A 21434-nucleotide genomic window follows, 5' to 3' on the forward strand; every position below is an offset into this window, starting at 1 on the left:
GGGGGGGGGGGGGGTTGGATTGTAGGTGCCTCCCCCCGCCCGGTCTCCCAGCTGGGTACTGAGGGGAACTGGGCAGGGAGCTCTCATCCATATCCCCCTCCAGCTCAGGCTGGGCAGGCTGGCAGCCCTTGCTGTTCTGCTCCTTTCCACCTCTCCTGCTTTGCCGAGCCCGACCTGGAGAGGATGGGGGCGCATGTATTGGAACCCCCTGCCTCACGAGCCCGGCCTGGCTCCCCCCCCAAACCCTAGCTGGGGAGGGGGCACAAGGCGGGGGGGGCTCCTATTCACTGACCACCCCCCTCCAGCTCAGGTCAGGCAAAGTCCAGCTGGCAGCTCATTCCTGCTGGCTTCCCTGTCCCTCCCTGCTGACAGCCAGAGATCTGGGGGGGATTGGAGAGAGGGGCCACTCCTCACTCTTTAACTTGCTGCTCGTCTGCAGGCAGGTTTGATTTCCCCATGCCCCCCACAATAGGCAAACGTCTGTTGTGGGGGAGGGCTATCTAACTCATGGCACTTTATACAAAGTGCCATGAATTAGAGCTGGGATCTGAGCATCTGTCAGCGCCCTAGACATCTAACCTCCCCATACAATGCCAGAAAAGAATTTTGTTCCTTAGACCTTGCTGGTAGCTGTGAATCCCAGTGAATACAAAACTGCCTGTACTGGCCAGTACAAAACTTAGGAGAGGGTTATGTCTTAAATCCTGCTCATCACAAGGGCTTATGCACCTAAATCTTGGCTGGGAGTGGTGCATGTGTTACGCTGGGTTCCCAGCCCAAGACCCTTTCCTGGATTTAGATGCCCAAACTGTCTCTTTCAAAAATGGAGCCAAGAACTTTCTGTTCTTTTATCAAAGGTTAACGAGAATTGGAGGAGGTGTTGGTCTCCTGCTTTTGCACAGTAGCTCAGTGGTTGTGGCTGTGCCCACAGAATAGGAAACCTGGGGCATACCCCACTGTCAAAGTGGAGGGGGTTCAAACCTATGTTTTTCAGTTCCCTTCTGCCAAGCGAATAGTCTGGTCTGGGTTGGACCTCCCTGCTGCTGAAGCTGTGCCACTTCGGGGTGTGGGGGAGGAAGATTCATTGTGCTGGAAAGGGACAGTCACTTCACTTCTCTACAGTCACTTCACTTCTCTTCTTCAAAATAAATGAATTACTTTCTTATCTCACAGGAAGGCCGTGAGGCTCTGTGAACTACCTTTTAAATGGGGACTTTTTATGTCCGCTAATAAAAGGTGCCCTATTAACACTAATAATCTGCAGTTATACTAGTGGTACTTTTTATAAATAAAGCACCATGTAGACATCAGAGAGAGGTTTGTCACGCAGATGATCAGATCTAATGAACACAGGATTGGGGTTACTGAATCCAGTTGCCTGCTATTGTAGGCAATATGCTATAAGGCCCCTTCCAAGATGGTCAAGGTCCATCCTAAAAGCAACTGAAAGTTTTGCCTTCACTGTTCTTATTAGAAGGGTGTTTCAAAACTTCACACCTCTGACTACAGACTTTTTCTTATCATGTCTAACCTAAATATAGTCAGTGCCAGCTTATACGAATTTGTTCAAGTGCAAGTGTTTACTTGTCCTTTAAATAGCTCTTTACTCTTCCTGAGGTCCCTCTTACACCCCAGCTCTACACTGTATTGATAAAGTCAATCATCCCTTCTCAACCTCATCTTGCTAGGCTAAACAAACCGCCTCCTCTAGTCTCTTCTTACACAATAGGCTGTCCATTCCCCTAATCATCCTAATAGCCCTTCTGTGTGCCTGTACCAGTATATAGTCATATTTCTTGAACATATGCAACCTGAGCTGTATTCCAAATTGAGGTTTCACCAGGCCATATACAGTACCATTAATACTTCCCTTTATCTAATGAAAATGCTTCAGCTGACTTTTTCTAGGGTTGCATTCGTTTTTTGTGTGCACACGTGTGTGTTTTACATCTCTGATGTGTCAGTGGTCCATACATCCTGTACCGTTGCAACTGGCTCCTTTTCTTCACTTGTCTCCGGCTTACGAGCTTCCAACTTATGGCAGGGAACAACACCAAAAATATTAAGTGCATGACCTAGTACTTTTCATTGTCAAACCTCACCTATTTCCATTATCTCAGTGCTCAAGGTCATGCACTTAAGTTTGCTTTTTTGCTGTAATTTGTTGGGGGGAGGTTGCTGTATAATATGCTGACACTCTTGTTTATTGATGATACCTGTTAACTTTAGCTAGACAACTTGCTCCTACTTTTTGTGTAGAGGTCTTTAATGAAAATATTAAATAAGGGTGGTCCCAAGACTTTTCCTTGAGGAATTTTACTTCCACCAGTAAGTTTCCTCTAGCCTGATGTGTCTGTTTTCAGCACTGCTGTTGCAGTTTGTTTAAGAATTTTGGAGTGAGGGTTGCCTGGTTATCTCAACTCAACTAAACTAGGGATAAGAGGGATTTTGTTTTTGTTGGAACATTTAAATATTTGATACATATGTAGTTTGGTGGTTTGTTTATGGGTTCTTCATTGTAATCTCCATAAGATCATTATGAAAGACCTTTCACCTTGGTCATGTTCATATCATTTGTACCTTTACTTTTTTAAGTTAGTTGGCTTTTGTATAATGTAGATACGATACAATCTTTGTATTGACAACTGAACTCTATTTGCATTGTACTAGCATGCAGATGGAAGAAACTGTCTAACTTTCATTGCAGCTTCCTCGCGCTTCAGAGCTTTTTGCTTTTTTCTTTAGGATCCCTACAACAATATTATCCGTACTACAATTGAGGCAATGGCAGCAGTATTTGGAGGTACTCAGTCACTGCACACAAACTCATTTGATGAAGCGTTGGGTCTGCCCACAATAAAAAGCGCTCGCATTGCTCGGAATACCCAGATCATAATACAAGAGGAGTCTGGCATTCCTAAAGTGGCTGATCCATGGGGAGGTTCATTTATGATGGAATGTCTCACCAATGAAGTCTATGAAGCTGCTTTACAGGTCAGTGTTATATGTGCATCTTGTGGGGCCACTAATTGTTTCAAGGATTGTCTTTTAAGTGTTTACTTGTTATGCTGGTAGATTTGAAGAGGGAACTGAATTTCTCCTAAACAGCATATTTGCATATTTATTTTCACATTTAAAAAGCGTATTTGCTTTCACATTTAAGATCCCAACTTTTAACATTCTCAATCCAGCAATATACATGCTTAAAAGGAAATGCAGGTCAGACACTTATAATGCATATGCCTACTTATTGCAGCAGCAATTTAGTTGAGACTGTAATCACCCTGAGACCATAAGGACTAGGAGTATTTGAGACTAGAGTATTGCACATCTACTTCCTGTAAATCTGTGGGCTTGGGTTTAGGATCTGTAAATCTGTTACACCAAAGATTTCAAATTAGTTTCCACCCCCCTTCCACCCCAGCTTCTAGGCTGGATCTGGAATTTGGTAATCCTCCGGGGCTGGATCCAGAGATGAACTTATTAGGGAGTCCCAGGGATTAATGCAGCTATCACTCACACCGTGCTGCTTAAACGCATCTCCAGTGGGGTTCCATAGCATAGATTTCAGCAGTGAGCCCTGTGCCCAAATTCCCAGCCTCTCCAGAAGTCTCTCAGTTCAGATGATGGAGATGTATGAGCTGTGTGTTTGACACCTATCTTACACTATCGGTATGTAGTAGGTGGGAGGTTTTAGATGGAGAGTTAAGGCTGTGGGGAGACAAGGAACAAGCCACAGCTGGCAGCACAAAGAGAAGGTCCTGAAAATAACACTTGACCCATAAAAAATACTTCTTATTCTTGAATAGAACTTAGCCAGAGTTTAGATGCAAGTCTGATGGCTTTTCTTTGTGAATCTTGCCTATTCACTCTCCCTTCTTGCTTCAGTTGTTAGATGTCACTTATCTTTTTTTTAGAGTGTTTTCTACAATATTTGTACGTGCGAGTAACATTGTGACTGAGCACTGTCACTGATGTCAGTGGAACTACTTGCACAAACCAAAATTATTTAAATATTATTTAAATATTAAGATTATTGACTTGAACAATTAAATTATTATTTAAATATATAATTATTTGAAAGACGGGGGCTTAGGATCTAATTCAGCAGTTGTTTGTACATAAATGGATTGCTCTGCAGAGCCCTATCAAAACTGGTGAAGCTTTGCAGAGGCATACAGATGTGTCCGCAGGGAGCCAAGAAATAGGATCACACCCTCGAATTGCAAACTCTTCATAGGAGAAGGACTGATAACTCCATACTGAATAAGTTTGTTAGTAATGATATACTGTTTAGGTTCCTTCCTTTTACAGAAAAAGCTATGATACAATCATAAAGTTAGTTTCATGAACCTTGTTGCAAACGATCCTCTTAATTTGTTCTTCTTGTCTTCCTTAGTTAATTAACGAGATTGAAGAAATGGGTGGAATGGCCAGAGCTGTAGCTGAGGGAATTCCCAAACTTCGGATTGAGGAATGTGCCGCTCGCAGACAAGCCAGGATTGATTCTGGTAGGTTCGTCAAGGGGATGATGCAGACAAGAGAAAATGAATAGAGCTTCAAAGTATGCTGTTTTCAAGTCCATTTAAGCAGTGTTTTAAATAAATTTTGATTTTTAGATTTAGGAGTAAAGCAGCAAAGGAAAATGGGAGATTTTGGCTGAATATCAGTGAGAACTTCCTGAAGGAGGTCTGCCACTGCACAAAAGCTTTCCAGGAAAAGTACTAAAAGCAAGATTAGTTTTTAGGGCTTTGCCTAGTCTACACTGTGAAGCAAGATCCTGTGTTAACTGCTAATGAGTTCATAAAGCATCGTTGATGAAGTAAAAAAATAAGAGAAATATAGTTTATTCCAGATAGTATAATAAGTAGATATGATTCTGACTCTATAGGTAAGTAAGAAATGCCATATATTTTACATCACTTTTCAGCATACAGATCAGAGTTCCTGTACGTAATCGTCTCTCCACGATAAAATATGACAAAAATAAACAATTCCTTCCTTGAGAGAGAAATTTTAAAAATAAAAATAAATGTAGGATGATAAAAAATATGGTATTATGTTTAAGTTATCAAACAAGCACTTAGCTACATAGAATACTATGAGCTTTCAAAAAGTAGCTCTGCAGTTTGTGCATATATTGTTAATATATCATAAATTCTTGGTCTTTGTATTGGAAACCAGGATCTGAAGTAATTGTTGGAGTAAACAAGTACCAGTTAGAAAAAGAGGATTCAGTTGAAGTTCTGGCTATTGATAACACTTCAGTTCGCCAAAAGCAGATTGAGAAGCTTGAGAAGGTAGGTACTGCATTTTTGAAAATCTAAATTCTTGCACTGAGAGACAAAGGAAAGCTCATCAAAAGTTTTGTTCTGTAGATCCAGTCCAATGCCATTAGCAAGAAGAGGGGTTCTGCACAGTAACGTTAGTGGCACTGGATTAGATACCCTGGAAATAGAATATTGAAATCCAAACATGATTGTTGTCGTTTTGCTTTGTAAAAATCACAGAAATCGTTCTGCTATGCATATTATAAAGAGAAAAGCATGTGCTGCATTTATAAAACTGTAAAACCTAAGATTTTCACATCTGAAATTAACATTTTCTCAATTGTAAAAATGATCCACCAATTTGACTTTCAAAAATATTGAAAGCAGTTAAGGAAAACAAAGTCAATCTTCTACCTGAGGAAGTTGTTTGAATCATTCTTGTTCCTGTTTCCATGCTACTTCAGTGTTTTGGAAGCTCCAAGAAAGATTTAAAACTCTTAAAAAGAGAGTGTCCGAATGTGATGCTCTTAACTTTTCTCAATACCAATTCATGAAGCATAATTTCCTTAAATTTGGGTTATTATTGTTTACTTTTGAGATTTAGGATAACAAGGAAATTAAATTGAGCTGAAAATAAACTATGACTACTTCTCAGAAGAATGGAATGGTATTATGAGTTCTTTTTTCTTTCCCTCTGAAGGCTTGATTTTTAAATTCCCTTAAGTTTCAGAAAAATAAGTTTTGTCTCATCACAGTTCATACTGGCTATTTGTCAAGATGACATGAAAAAGATCACAATTAGCACAATTTGTATTCTCTGCAGAGAAGATTCAACTCTGGAGTGGTGTTGTTGGCCACTTCGGAAGTGCATGCATACTGTAGTTGTTAGAAAGTCTTATAAATAAATTGTCTGTTCTATGTATGCTTAGATATATTGTTGGGGGGGTTTAGGAACAAAATTTTACCTATGTTAAAAAAAAGAAAAGTAGGTACCTCCTTCAAAAACTTACTGAGATATACCACCTAACTCTGCGGCTCCAGTACTGATTGAGCCAGAAAAGTGCTAGCTGAATACAAAAAATAACAAAGATTTAAGGAACGAAGCCAAAGATGAAGGAAGGAAGCAGCACAACTATATTTTCAGGTAATAATTGCATCTGTCATTTGGTACATTCGTTTTTCTTGTTGGTACATCACCAGGCTTGTGCTGCTTTGTTTAAAAAAAAAAAAAAAAAAAGCATTCCCTTGAATCAAGTAAATCTTAAAATGTCCCTGATTTGCTGAGGAACTGAGCAGGCACATTCTGTCTGATGCTTAGGTATCTGTGCATCTAGGACAAGGTGGATCAATTGCTGTCAAACAATTAAATTAAAAGAATGGACCTCTTATAGCTTTAAAGAGTATAAGTGAGAGTATAAAAGACAGAAGGAAGTACTTTAAAACTATAACCTGTAATAAGGTTTCTGCTGAAGGCTAACGTGCCTAAAATGCTGTATTCAGAAGATTATTTTACTCCCATGTAATTTCTAATTTTTAATGAAACAGTGAATTTTCAGTTTCTTCAGTATTTGGCCACAATAGTTCATATGAGCTGTAATTATTTAAAGTCCCTGCATTGTAGAATTATTTAAAAAAAATAACTGTGCTCTGCCAACTTAGATTTAGTATAAAAAAATTAACCAGACAGTGTCAATTTACTTATTTTAACATTGCAGTTGTACATATCAAGTTTATATATTTGTCTTTGCGTCATAATACATAGTTTTGCTTCTTGTAATACATAATAGCCTTTCTGGACATTCATTAAGCATAGAATTAATGTTTCTATTTAAGTCTGTTCAGTGTATCTTGTGCATTTATTGAAACAAACTTTTTTTGGCATTTTAGTAGATTCTGGTTCCCACATTGTTAGGGCTACATAGTTTTTAGCCCTAACACTAGGGTGGCCGCTGATGCTGACCCAGGCTACAGGTCATCCCCTGGGTCGTCCCCCTTGACCAGTCGGCAGTGAGGGGTGGGATCAATGGGTCCATTGGCCAATCAGCGGCAAGTGGCAGGGTCACCACGAAAAGACTGCTGTTTGTCCATGAACCCCACTCTGATGAACACATGGCACCCTGTGAAACAAGGGAGAGCAAATGCTAAGATCATCAGCAAGTCTGTGAATCTCTACAGTTCTGCCAGCATGGAGCTCACCTGGCTCCCCCTGCATCATGGTTTCAGGTACCCCATGGCTCTGCTGTTCTCTCTAAACCATCCAGCCATGAAAAAACATGGCATAGCAGGTATGAGCCATGAGCACCCCCTCCCCGTGCTGGGATCCAGTCTCATTCCATTCCAGTTCCACGCTTGAGAGCCAGGAGTGCACACTGTGCAGGGACCTTATCCCCCCTTCCCCCCATCAGCATTTAGCACAGACACTGGGCCCCCAGGAATCTGCCCTAGCCACATTCTGGTCAGGGCTGGGCTGAGCAGAGTTGGTGGGTGTTGAATGCCTGTGGCAGTGCAGCCAGCTGCCCAGTGGTGACCTCCCCTTCCTTATCCAGGGGACAGACAGGTTTGCCTGTCCCAAAAGAGACATAATGGCTTGGTGAGCTGGCCCTGGAGCCCAGAGGCCCCTCTGCCCAAGGCTCCCCCTCCCCATGCAGCAGGACATCCCAGGGGCTCACTGGCCTGCTCTGTGGATGTGAAGACAGTGACAAGAGCCTCCTGCCAGTCCAGCAGATACAGATCTGTATCAGCAGATACAGCTCCATCTTCCTGCTCTCAAAGCCATTACCTTGTGCCGAGAATGCAACAGAGCCTCAGCTCTTGTTGTGCCTGCACATGCACTGCAGCCACGGCTCCTCATGCAGGTGGAGAGCAACCAGCCCCTGGGATCCTCCACCTCCCTCCCTCCCTGACTGGCTCAGAGCCCTGCTTCTCCTGGCTGTGTACTGCCATACCTCTAAGCACAGCCAATAGAATTGTGAGGACAAATGATTGACATGCATTTCCACCAATGAACTGAAAAACAGGATTTTTTGCAGTTTGTTTCTCATTCAGGAACAGACAGGGAGATAAAAACAGGACGGTGTAGTATGAAACAGGACCAGTGGCCACCTTAACACATATTTTAGTTTTCTGTCATATTTTTGTAGATAATGTACATGAGCGTAGCATGTGCTTTCTTATCTTGAAAATTGGACTAATGTAGACGTAAGATCCAGGCAGACAAGGTTCTCTGGATAGATGCAATATCTTTTATTAGACCAGCTAAATAGTTGGAAAAATTGTTCTTTGCAAGCTTCCAGGCACAAACACCCTTCTTCAGGCATGGGGAGAGTCTGCTGGTGTTTTGTATACTCTCCTGGGTGGAATAGAAGCCAAAATGTGAAATGCAGGTCTTTAAAAATGCAAATGTGTGACAGTGAGGATCAGAGGGAATGGAAGACAATATGTGTGAGACAGATAGGTGGGGGAGAAAGGACAGAATGTAGAACTGATGATAGAATGTAGCTGGTAAAATGCATACAGGTTGCTTGGGTTATCAGATGTTAGGCAAGTATAATGTGTCATAAAGCCAATGTCTATATTTAGTCTATGATTTTTTGTATCCTGTACATGTTTTAAGTGAAGGTCATAGGCTCGTCTACAAAAGTTATTTTGTAAATTCCCTTTGAGGTTTAGAACTGAGCGATTGGAGAGAGAGTAGTTGTCTTGTGAGAAGTGTGCACCCACAGGTAACTGGGTATTTTTTGATTGATTTTTTGGTGTGCAAGAATTTTCCATACTGGTTCCAGGGAAGGATGGTATGTCATAACTAACGGTGTGTGATTTGTGGGAATTATAAAACCTGCAAACACATCTCTGCCACTACCACAATAGCTACATCCCACAACAGAACCATCACCATTCCTGGATCTCACACGTGCACTTCCAGAAATGTAACATGTCTGATCCAGTGAACCTCAAGGGGGATTTACAAAACACCTTTCATAGATAAGCCTATGAACTTCACTTCATAAATCTACTGGATACAAAAAATTATGGACTCAATATAGATATTGGATTTATGGCACATTACAACCTGCCTGCCATCTGATAACACAGGTAACCTGTCTGTATTTTACCAGCTACATTCTATCACCAGTTCAACGTTCCCCCCTTTCCCCACCCCACCTACCTGTCTCACACCTATTGTCTCCCATTCCCTCTGTTCCTCACTGCCACACATTTGCATTTTCACAGACCTGCATTTTGGCTTCTGTTCCTTCCAGGAGAGCGCACACAATACCAGCAGACTCTCTCCATGCCCAAAGAAGGTTGTTCACGCCCAAAAGCTTACAAAGAACAATTTTTCCAACTATTTAGTTGGTCTAATAGAAGATACCACATTTACCCAAAGAAACTTGTCTGCCTATGGCCTTAGACCAACATGGCTACAGCCAACAACCCTAATGTAAGAACCAGTGTTTTATGAAAGCTGGGTCCAGAAACACATGATATTGTTGTCATGTATTATGTGTGACGCTTTTGTAACATACTTTAATAACTTGGTAGATACTGGATATTTTAAAAGTGTATTGTTGATAGGGCTCTGCGAAAAGGCACCATTCCATTTTGACTTGCATTTCCACGTTTTGATGGAACAGCATTTCATTTCAAATTTCATTTTGATTTGAAACCTCTGTTCCATTTCATTTCATCGAAACAGCGTTGACACTGTTTCAAATTTCACCCATAAGCTGTAATGGGTAAGCACAAAACAGCCTCTCTCATCAGCAGGCAGATCAGGGGCCCACAACCCCAGGAGGGCTACGGGGGCTGTGCCAGTCCTCCTGGGGTTGCAGGTCCCCAATCTGACTGCCAGATGAGGGATGGAAGCTGGGTGCTGCCGCCTGGGACTGGTGCCAGCATGCTGCCGGTCCCAGGCAACAGCACCCAGCTTCTCTCATCTGTTAGGCAGATCTGGAGCCACAACCCCAGGAGGGCTGCAGTGGCTGTGCAATCGGGCCTAGTTTCCTTCCCCAGCCCGATTCGCTTCCCCAGCTCAACTGATCCTGATCGCTCAGTTCCCTTCCCCAGCACTACGATCCATCAGGTTGGGGAAGGGAACTTGGCCCAGCTGAGCTGAGTTCCCCTCCTCAGCCCATTCCTAGCACTGGGGAAAGGAACTCAGCTCAGCTGGGCTGAGTTCCCTTCCCCAGGTGGATTGTAGTGCTGGGGAGGGGAACTCAGCCGGGCTGCTTTGAAACTCAAAACATTTTGAAACCTTTCAACTGTCCTCATTTTGTTTCGAGGCTGTTTCAAAGCCCTTCATTTCATTTTGATTTCATTGTTTCGAGCTTGAAATGAGTTGAAACAGCATCAAAATGAAACGGCTGGTGAAATTTCACAGAGCCCTAATTGATGATGCTTAATACTGTGGTGAGAGAGAAAGAGATTTTATATTGTTTCCTTCACTTGCTTTCCTGCATTGTTATGGTAATTATCTGCAGCAACTAGAGTTAGAAATTATTGCTTTATGCCACTTTGTGAATCCCAGCTTTCAAACAAAACCATTTGAAGCCTCACTTTTTCTGTTTAGCAATGTAAATTAAACTGATTGGGGAAAGCTGTCACAAAAATACCAGGTTGGTTTACTTGTGTGAATACTTTCAGAACCAGGGTCTTATGCCAGCTCCTTCAAAATACTGATAATGATACAGGCAAGAGAACCTTAGCAGGAATGGGTTGGAACTTTGGAATACTATTTAGTTGCATGCTTTAACCAAAGATTTTCTTTCCTGCATTTAAGGTGAAAGCTTGCAGAGATAAAGCAGTTGCTGAACAATGTCTTAGAGCTTTAACAGATGGTGCTAAAACAGGTCAAGGCAATCTCTTGGAGCTTGCAGTCGCAGCAGCACGTGCAAGGTATGGAAAAGAAAAAGCTTCCTTTCTTCTTTCAGATTTCCAATAGTTCTGGGCAATATTGGCTATCAAACTGAATATGTATACTCTGATATTTTTGAAGAGGAACCAAGATAATCTTTGTTAAATATACTATCCCTGATAAAATGATATGCAGGATAGTTGTTCAGTCCTCCAAAATGTTTCGGAGGTGTAGGTAAACCTTGCCAAACCACGGTCAAACTTGTTTTTCTTTTCTTTTTCTTTTTTTAAATCAGGCATCAATACTTCTTAGAATTTTTAGAGCTATGTTTAATTTCTTTTTAAAGCACATTGCTAGGAACAAACCTAATCTAAAACAGTTCTGTTCCCACACCTTCTATTTACGGGTCACTTGCACAGTTTAGAACACACAGATTTTTTCTGAGGTACTGCCCTGCAGTGTCACAGGTGAGAGAGCTTGCAAAAAATACCTGAGATGGAAAAAAGAGAGAGAAAAAATCTTTATTGCACTTTGCTATTTTATTCTTTGCACCACCAACTGGCATGAAGCATTTTTATCTGATGTAAAAACTCGTCTCTGTTTTAAAGACAATAAGTGCTTCTAAACAGGATGTACAGCACCTTCTGTAGCTTTGGGATGTTAATCCCATTCATCTAACAGTGATTTTGTTGCCTTTTCCGACTGAGTTTTGGGCTTTGGAATACCACTTCTCATTGCATTATACCAGGGGTGCCCAACCTTTTTGAATGTGGGGCCGGATCGTGAACTTTTTATCACCCAGTGGGCCAGCAAGAGTGGGCACTCACACGGCCTGTCCAGTCCAGCCATGGTCTGAGGATGCAGGGGTCAAGGGACGCCGCCTGACCCTGCCATGTTCTCACTGCCACCTGGGCAGCCTTGAGAATGCTCCCACACCCGCACACCTGGGCTAAGCAGCCAAGGGGACATGCAGGGACCCTACAGGGGAGTGCGGAATATACAGGGACACTCCCCTGCTCCCTCTCTCCCGGGGCAGCCCGAACCTGACTGGCAGGGCTCCCTCCCTCCCCGGGACCCACGACTCACCACCCCCAGCGTGATGTCTGCGGGTGTGGGGGGATGCGGGGAGGCAGGAGCGGTGCCAGCTTCCTGCCCTGACAGCCACAGCAGCAGTGGCAGCAGCATCTCCCGCAGGCCCAGCTGCAGCATCCCTCTGAGCCAGCATCCACGCCCTGTGCGCCTGCCCGCCCGCTATCACCCTGAACTGCTCCAGACAGCACGGCCGGTGGGGACTGGCACAGGGTGGGGGTGGTATGCAAATGAGGAAGGGAGGGTGGGGCTAGGAAGGGATGCTGTGAAATGAGGGGGGAGGGGAGGAGCCGCACCGCGTCAGCAACGTCAAGCTGATGTGGAGTGTGTGGGAACCTTGTCCCTTCCCCAGCCCTTCAGCAGCCATTAGGAAGCTGCTGAGGGGCTGGGGGAGGGACAAGAGGTGGAAACAAAAGTAAACAGTGTTTACTTTCATTTCCCGTCAGAGCACCTCAGGCCTCAGAAAATGGCTTGGTGGGCTGCCTGGCAGCCCGCGGGCCGTATGCTGGACAAGCCTGCATTATACGCTTCAGGAACAAATGTAATAACATTAAGTGCAGTAAAATAAAACAGGCCGTCAGTGTAAATGAACTAGAAATAAGGCACCCCAAATCATCCTTATCCAAGTCCTGGAGAGAGGCCGTGCCACCCTGTCTTTATTCTGATTTGATTCTTTTCCATTTACTTCATCCTCAGCAAACACATGTGCAACAGATCTTTCTCCAGAATATGATTTGTCATGGCTCTTTCCAAAGCATGTCAGCACCACTCTTGAGTTGCAGAGATCATTAGAGTGAAATGTTGGACTTAACAAGTTAACCTTTTTACTACAGTATTTCTGCAATTAGCTCCTAGTATCTATCTCTGTTATGAGATCACTATCACTATTGTGGCAGTGCACAGGAGCACTCACAGACTAGTACCTCCCTGCCCCAGGCATAGGACAGGTCAAAAACACACCAGTCCTTTTCCTGCCTCCACTGTAAACAGCTTACAATTTATGTATAAGGTGAGATAACAGATGGATACAGACAGAGCAGTAAATGAAAAGAGCGATACAGGATTGGCCAATATGTTAAAGCTTGCCAGCATTCAAGTTGTACACTGACTTCCTGCAAAGCTTTAGGAAAAATCTGAAGGAGGACAGTGAAGTAGCTTTGTGAGTCATAACAGGAATTTGCTCCCTATGTGTGAGGGGCAACATGGGAGAAGTCACAGAGGTGCTTGCTTGGAAATTTAATACATAGATGATCTCCCAGCTTTATCCCCCTTACTTACCAAAACACGGCACATGGGGACATCTAGTGGCTGAACAAAGTACCACAAATAAACATCATTAGAGAGCTTTACTTTCGCTCGGGTGTCAAATTCACCTGGTCCCACACTCCCAGTGGGGAGAGGGGGAGTGATGATGATGAAGGAACCAGTTGCAATTCATGGCTGTAAAGGGCAAATTGAAGGCATGAGGCCAGCTCCAGAGTCTTTCAAAAAATGGCAAACTACATCTAATAGAATCACACCCTGCTCAGAGTTACCAATGAGGATCTGTGGTCTCAGAGTCTTTAGTAAAGTTTGCTGGAACACAGAGAAAGAGAGCACCCAGCAGCAGGGAAAGCAGCTCTCCTGGGCAGGAGGGCAGGAGAGATGCCATGCCCTAATGTCACTAGGAGCAGACAATTTCTAATGTTCAAAATCCCATCAAAAAGAAAGCTTCCCTATGAATATGTCACCAGAATGCAAATACAATTTATGAAGTCAAAGAAGCTAAAAAACTGGGATGAAAATGATTTCTTCCATTGCCCTCCATTGGGCATAACATTTTTATATTGTATCAGTGTGCAGTTACATAGCTGTAAGCTGGGGTGGGCAAAATATGGCGCGTGGGCTGGATCCGGCCCATCAAGGGATATTGTCAGGCTCGTAGCAGGTCCCTTGGTCCCACCTAGTCCAGGCACAGGGGGCAGCCTGGACCTTGGTGTATGCATCCAGTCCTATTGCCCCAGGGCTTGCAGCTGGACTCCATTTCCTAGCAGCCCCAGCAGCGGCAGCTCCTTCCAACTGCTGCAGCCACTGGACCTGGTCCCACTGCCTGGGCACCCTGGCCCGTCCATTCTGCACCCACCACCAGGGCTGGGACCCATATAGGCAAGGTGCTTGGCCAGGTGACTGCGATGGGGCCACAGGCAGGCAGGTGGACAGGCAGGGAGCAGCATCCCGGAGCAACATGGGTGGGTGGGGCTGAGGAGAGCCTGGGATCTTTGGGCAGTGACAGCATAGGGCCAGGCCCACCCATCCCATTCCCAAATGCTGCTCCCCGCTCACCCACTGCCCCATCCCACATAGGGAGTTCTGGTGAGCAGTTGCACCATGGAAGGGTGGGTGCTGACCCATCCTGTATCAGCTCAGCAAAAGTCTCTACATGGCCCATGGGTCCAAATAATTGCCCACTCCTGCTGTAAACAAGCATGCTGCTGTTTCTGTTTGACCATTATGAACACAGAGTGTAGGAATCCCATGGAAATGAAGGGGATGATTTAAATAGCAATGGCAGCCACTGAAAAACTTTATCTCTGGGTTTTCAGCTTTTGGATGTGCTTTAAATGAGCCTGTATATTGATCACTGACCATATCGCTCACATTCAGATTACATTTGGCCAGTTATGGGATGATTTGGGTTTTACGCAAATTTAAAAGCTATAGGAGAACAAGAAGAGAAAAGTACTATTAATATTACGTTAGATTTCTCAAAGCTAAATGGTTGCAAAGTGATAAGGAAATGGAGTTTGTTATTCCTGGGAGTAGGTCGATAGAAGGAATAATGTTCTGGCCTCCTGAGGCAAAGAAGAACTGTCCATTCCAAGGGTGAGTTGAGTAGTGTGGGAAAAAGATAGCAAGGATAGCTGGGGATTTGCAGAAAGTAAAGAGATCTACATGAGACTTATTAGAGGATTCCAGTTAATACACCAGAAAGTCATCTTCAGGATATATTGGATGCCTGACAGCTTGCATACGTCTGCAGTTAGAGATAGTAATAACTCTTGGACTTATAGTAATAGAAGTTAAACTGAACATAATTTCTTTGGCTGGTTAACACAAGAGCATAACTGCCTTATACTGGGTCAGACCCTAGGGCCATCTTGCCCAGTATCCTGTGTCACACAGTGGCAGAGAGTAGATGCTGAAAGGGAGAGTGAATTGGGTATGATCAGGGTTTTTTCCACTGCTTCTCTCACTTGCAGCCTTCAGCATTCAAAGTCTAGGAAGTTCTGATTCGAAGGTTGTATCCCTGACTCCCATGGTAAAAGCATAAGAGCAAGAAGATGTAACATGCCCAAACGGGACTTCAAACAGTGATATCCTAAGTCCTCAAAGAAGCTTGTATTAGAGGATTTGGAGAACATTTAGGCTGCAAAACCAATTTTGGCTTCAAGCATTCCTTGTAGCTACATGTAATATAGTAGAACAAATGTATTTTCCAAATGATTAAATAGGATTAAGTGTGTCAAATGTTACGCATGCATTGGTGAATTGGCCAATTTAGGTACAGTTGAAAGAAAAGTATAATTGGATGGGGCACGGTCATTATTTTTGCTTCTCTGTAATTAATGTCTCTTGAATATAAGTTTTGTGTCAGTTGCTGTTTGACTAAGCTTTGCAGCAACTTAGATGCATTTCTTTGTGAAAGTGGTATTTGCTTGCAAATTACCCAAGTTTTGCATATCTTTATTTTATGGATACTAATAAGCAACTGAGAATTCAGGATTACATAGCAAAACCTCTGCTTGCAGTGAAGTGTAAAATAAACTAATATACTTGTCACTTGAAATTTTGCTTTTTGAATTATATGGTTGCTAGTTGCTTCAGTAGCCCTCCAAGCATCATTACCTAGAACCGGTTTTTGATCCATTTCTTAACCAGAGCAAGGAGCACCAATGAGGCAGAGCTAATAAATTAACTGTTTAACATTTTTCCAAGGAGTAGGTTTTCTTGTTTTTAATGGCCTATTTATTTCCTTCAAGTTTAGGTTGCTGGTTTGTTCCATTGTATTTTTCCCAGTATTTTCCAGATTCTACACTTTAGATTTAGAGAGAGAAGTCTTTTCTCACAGAATGGTGGAATCCACTAATATTAGTTGGAAGCCCATTGGGGCAATGACTGTCATATGTTACATTCATACAGCAGTACAGTAACTACAATGAGACCCACCCACACTTGTAGCTTTCAGATGGGGCTTCAACCTAAATATTTCTTATTAGCAGGGATCCTGGTTTTTGCTGATTTAAAAAAAAATCCCCAATTTTTGGATTAAAAAAGTAACGCAAAATCCACATTTTTCTGTGATTTAAAATGAGATGCCACTAGCATATAGATACATATATAGTAGTGTTTCATTTTAATCATGGAAAAATGTGGATTTTGGATTACTTTTTTAAATCTGAAAATTGGGGATTTTTTTTTAATCGGAGAAAACCAGGATCCTTTCTTATTAGTAACAAGTACATGGATGAACGGACACTAGCTCTCCCTAAGTTGTCCTGTTATGAAGCAAAACATTCTGGAGTGAGAAACTGGGAGATAAGAAAAAACAGCAGGAAAAGTAGAATGGAAGAAAATGAAAAATGGCTAATAGAATAAAATAAAGCATCCAACAGAGTTGTATCTCTGAGCAGATCTGTCAGGCAAAGCGGCGGGCTGCTGTCACAGACTGGATGGAAGCCCTAGTGCTGAACACGGACCAGGTGTTTGTGTTTCAGCCTCACGTGGAGCCTGTACGCTCTTCCGCTTCCTTTCATTGGAGTAGGTTAGAGCTCCATATCTTTCTTTGCCTCCTCTGGCATGCTTCCTTTGTGTTACCCCTTTATGGATAGTGGACTGTGGAGCTGAATCCCAAAAACAGTGCCGATTTTCCCCCACTACCCACAAGCATGCCTTTTCCAGACCTCCCAACTGGTTGGCACCTTAGGTTTATAGTCCACCTGTTCCAGGACTTGTGATATAGTGGAAGGGCATCGACTTTGTAATGGGTCCAAAACCCAGCACACTTTATGAGAGAGAGCACAAGAAATGTATAGCTGCAGATAAAGCAGTGAAATAACTGTATACATTTCTCTGCTTCACCGCTGTTGGGTGTTTTTTGGCCTGTATCAGAGCGCATGCTTCTGTCTCTGCATTATGAGGTCTCTTGTCACTCAAGTAGCCAGTACTCTACTTCTAGTCTTTTCTCCTATTGCCCAGGAATTCAAACTTCAACAATTGTTTTGAAGGGCAGTAGCCATCTCTTTCTGCAAGAGTGCTTTATGTAAAAGGTCAGTCATCAAATTGTTCCAGGTGCAATGGGAAGGAGCAGGGAACCCAAAAGAGTCACACAATCAAAATAGAATTTGAATCCTATTCTATATAGATTCTTTATGGGGGTGTTAAAGTGAACTTAACACCATGGGCATTTGTACACGTGCTTGCGCTGCAGTGTCGGGCACCTTCAAAAGCGCCCAGTGCAGTGGCGCATATATTTGTATAAATGGTGAAATGCACATCAACACTGAGAAAATGGCAGTGTCGCGCTTTTAAACTAAAACACATCAGAGGTGTTTTAGTTCAAAAGCGCACCAACGCCATTTTCTGTGCATTGATGCACATTTCGCCATTTATAAAAATGCATGTGATTCAGTGCCGGGCACGTCAGCTTGCATGCAGAGCTGACTTGATAGATCTCCGGCACATCAGAGCAGACAAAGGTATGTGTATAAATGCCCATGTTTTCCGAGCGCTCTCCAGTAGTGCTTTACAGAGAAAGCACTGCCTTATTTCTGGTGAATATTTATGTATCATCTTCCCCTCACATTGAGAAAAGTATGCAGTGGAGTGTGTTGTTATGGTGAAAATTTTCTTTGTTTTTCTATGTTTGTATTATTGCTTATATGTGTATTCTTGTGCGTTAATTAGAGTATCAGTTTGGATTGTTGCCAATGACTTCTGTATCTTATTTTCATTGCATTATCCTCACCCTATTGCAGATGCACTGTTGGAGAAATAACAAATGCAATGAAGGAGGTGTTTGGAGAGCATAAGGCCAATGACAGAATGGTGAGCGGAGCCTACCGCCAGGAATTTGGGGAGAGTGATGAAATTCTTCATGCCATTAATAGGTAAGAATTTAATGTTAGACCAGGAGTTGGCGACTCTTGGCACATGGCATGTGAGGCCATTTTGCTCAGCATGCTGCACATACCAACCAGCACTGATCTTTTAATGTAATCTGAAATCGTTCTATAATAGCAGCAAGTACCCTGTTGTCTTGTAAGTATGCTTTTAATTAACAGTGGTGAAATAGAAGATTTAAATGTCCTTTTTTTTTTTTAAATCAGAGTTGACAAGTTTATGAATCGTGAAGGACGCAGACCTCGTATCCTTGTTGCTAAAATGGGTCAGGATGGCCATGATAGAGGAGCCAAAGTTATTGCTACAGGATTTGCAGACATTGGCTTTGATGTAGACATAGGTCCACTCTTCCAGGTATTATTTAGGTGACAGTGTCCTTTAAATGTATTTTGAATGCAACCATTTTCCTTTTAGATACTTGTTCCTTATTCACTGTAGTGCTGATTTCAGTTTGCCACTTCATCTTGTTTCTCTTTAGACACCCCGGGAAGTGGCCCAGCAGGCTGTAGATGCTGATGTGCACTGCGTAGGTGTGAGCACATTAGCAGCAGGTCATAAAACTCTTGTTCCTGAACTCCTCAAAGAGCTAAAGACTCTTGACCGTCCAGACATTCTGGTGATTTGTGGAGGCGTCATCCCCCCTCAGGTACTGCTTTGACATCTATTTTTGGTAGCTATTTTTTATGCAATCTTAATGTAATACAGTGTTACAGTGCTGCTGGCTTTTCTGCACAATTGCCAGGGTCCATTTCAATTTGTGTTGCAAGCCTGGATTTTTTACCTGTTGTTACCTATTATTTCCCTTCCCCAACCTCTTTGTACTCTTAGATCTTGAGCAACCTGTCATTCTTGATTATTGGACACTGATATAGCTATGTTATAATACTTTGGCATGACTGTGCTTTGGAAGCCTTGAATCTGAAACTGTGAACTGCTTCCATTTAAATACAGCCAAGTTTGTATGAAATGTAGCTACTGTTTTTAACACTACTCAAATGCACATTAGGGAGGGAAATGAAGGTATAAATAGCCACATCCCTAGTTCATTTGAAATGTTGGGAGATTCTAGCATTAAACTGATGTAACCTTTTTATGTACATATTTTTTAGACTGTATTCTGTTTGGCTTCTCTTTGCCATGCCTAGGGAATGCTGCCTGTTTCTGGGGGTAGATGCAACTCCTCCTCCAGTCTTACTGTTCTACAAATACACCCTAGATACTGTAAGGGTGTGCTTTACATTTCACTGTTCACTATTTATTTACATTTTTCTCTAAACAGGATTATGATTTCCTCTATGAATCTGGCGTGTCCAGCGTGTTTGGTCCTGGGACTCGAATTCCAAAGGCAGCAGTCCAGGTGCTTGATGATATTGAGAAGTGCCTGAATAAGAGACAGCAATCTATGTAACAGTGAAATTTTCCACGGTGCTCTCAGCCTTATAACGACTATTTACAGAATGTGATCATCAGCTAAGAGAAGCCAGCTACATAAATTTGGTTGTAATATCCAGTGTCACATGCTTTCTAAGAAAGTTGTAAATTCTTGGGTATTTATGCAAGGATGATTTCTATACATAGGCGCATGAAAATATATGTCTAAATGGAGTTCAGTAAAAGTCCTTCAAGAATTTGAAAAAAATAAATTCTATTCTAACATTTTTGGCTAGTAGTAGTTGATTGTTTCAGCGGTCTGGTTTCCAAGTGGAGAGTACCTTCTTTCAATATTGAAGACTTTTGTATTTGATGGATGCTTCAAGCAAAACCACCAGCACTCAGCAGAAAGGTCTAGAATAGCAAAATGACTGGCAGTTACTGCTTACCCAGTAAAATCTAAAGAACAAATCTCTATTTAATTTGACTTGTGTTGGAAAGACACGGAAATAGAGACTGTGACATGTAGCCCCTGTTGGACATTGTCATAAATGGTAAGTACTGCACTGCCTCCTTGCCCCTCCAGGACCACAGGAAGACCTAAATGCAACACAGGAAGTGCAACATTGCTGCATCAGAGGAGACTAGACTGTTGGAGAAGGGGCTGCACAGCTCTGTGCCAGTCTGTGTCTCTCTTTACGCAAGAGAGCTTTTCTGCCGCCTCTCCAATCGCATGTGATGCCATCCTTAGTGGCTGGGGTCTAGGTTGTAGCCATGTTGGTCTAAGGACATAGGCAGCAAGGTTCTTTGAGTAAATCTGATATCTTTTATTAGACCAACTCAAATAGTTGGAAAAATTCTTTGCAAGCTTTCGGGTATAAATACCCTTCGTCAGGCTGAGGAAGCATCTGCAGTCGGTCTGTGCTCTTCCTAAATGTAATAAAAATCCTCAGTGGCTCACATTTTCTCCCTTCTTTGCCTTTTTTCACTGTTGCTTCTGCCATCCCAGCCTGTCAAATAGCTTCTCTCTCCTCAGGCAGATAGATCCCTTCTAAATATCTCACTACTGCTGCCTCCCATGCGATTGAAATGGAGAAGCAGAGGTCATTATAAGTCACAAAGGGAAAAAAACATTTGTCCCTATGCTGTAAATCTTTGTCCAGCCTCACCCCATGTCACCCTTTTGTTTGATACTCTCTGTGTCAGCTTCAAATAAGATTCCAGGCTCCTAGGGGCACCTGCCTTTGCACACTATTCTTCTGTACAAAGCTTTGGCACACTTCAACAGGCTCAGTAACTCCATTCTTTGAATAAATTGAAATCTACAGCTGGATGGCTTCCCTGCAGAAATTACAGATCCTGTCAATAGCATCTCCTGCTTGCTTTCAAGAATTGCAATTGATGAAATCCTTAAAATAAGCCGTCTGATAAAGCGTGTGCTGCTTAATCCCAGCACAGCTCAGCAACAGACAGGCCAGTTGACCTGCTGTATTCTTTTCTCTGTCTTCTTAATTAAGGTTAATAATATTGATCCCAGCCAGAAATCTTGCCTCAGGACTCCATAGGGTTTTATCCTTGATTACATGTATCCTTTTCATTCTCTTTATGGAAGGCATATAAACCACTTTTGAGGTCTGATCCTGGATGTCTAGAATAGGAGCAGAAAAAAAAAACCTCTTTGTCTTTTGCCT

General features: G+C 42.6%; 1 protein-coding gene across 1 annotated transcript in view; it reads left to right on the forward strand.

Annotated features, from left to right (window-relative positions):
• Positions 1 to 20030, forward strand: part of MUT (methylmalonyl-CoA mutase) — a 31658-nt gene extending 11628 nt beyond the window's left edge. Inside the window, exons 6-13 of the mRNA XM_019520957.1 lie at positions 2746 to 2994; positions 4400 to 4511; positions 5185 to 5300; positions 11050 to 11165; positions 18228 to 18359; positions 18579 to 18726; positions 18851 to 19018; positions 19652 to 20030. Of these exons, the coding sequence (XP_019376502.1) occupies positions 2746 to 2994; positions 4400 to 4511; positions 5185 to 5300; positions 11050 to 11165; positions 18228 to 18359; positions 18579 to 18726; positions 18851 to 19018; positions 19652 to 19780 (1170 nt within the window). The 3' untranslated portion in view covers positions 19781 to 20030. The remainder of the gene's footprint in view (positions 1 to 2745; positions 2995 to 4399; positions 4512 to 5184; positions 5301 to 11049; positions 11166 to 18227; positions 18360 to 18578; positions 18727 to 18850; positions 19019 to 19651) is intronic.
• The last annotated feature ends 1404 nt before the right edge of the window (positions 20031 to 21434 follow it).

The sequence above is a fragment of the Gavialis gangeticus genome, unplaced genomic scaffold (genome assembly GCF_001723915.1).
Source record: "Gavialis gangeticus isolate Ggan-Ray unplaced genomic scaffold, GavGan_comp1, whole genome shotgun sequence".
NCBI lineage: Eukaryota > Metazoa > Chordata > Crocodylia > Gavialidae > Gavialis > Gavialis gangeticus.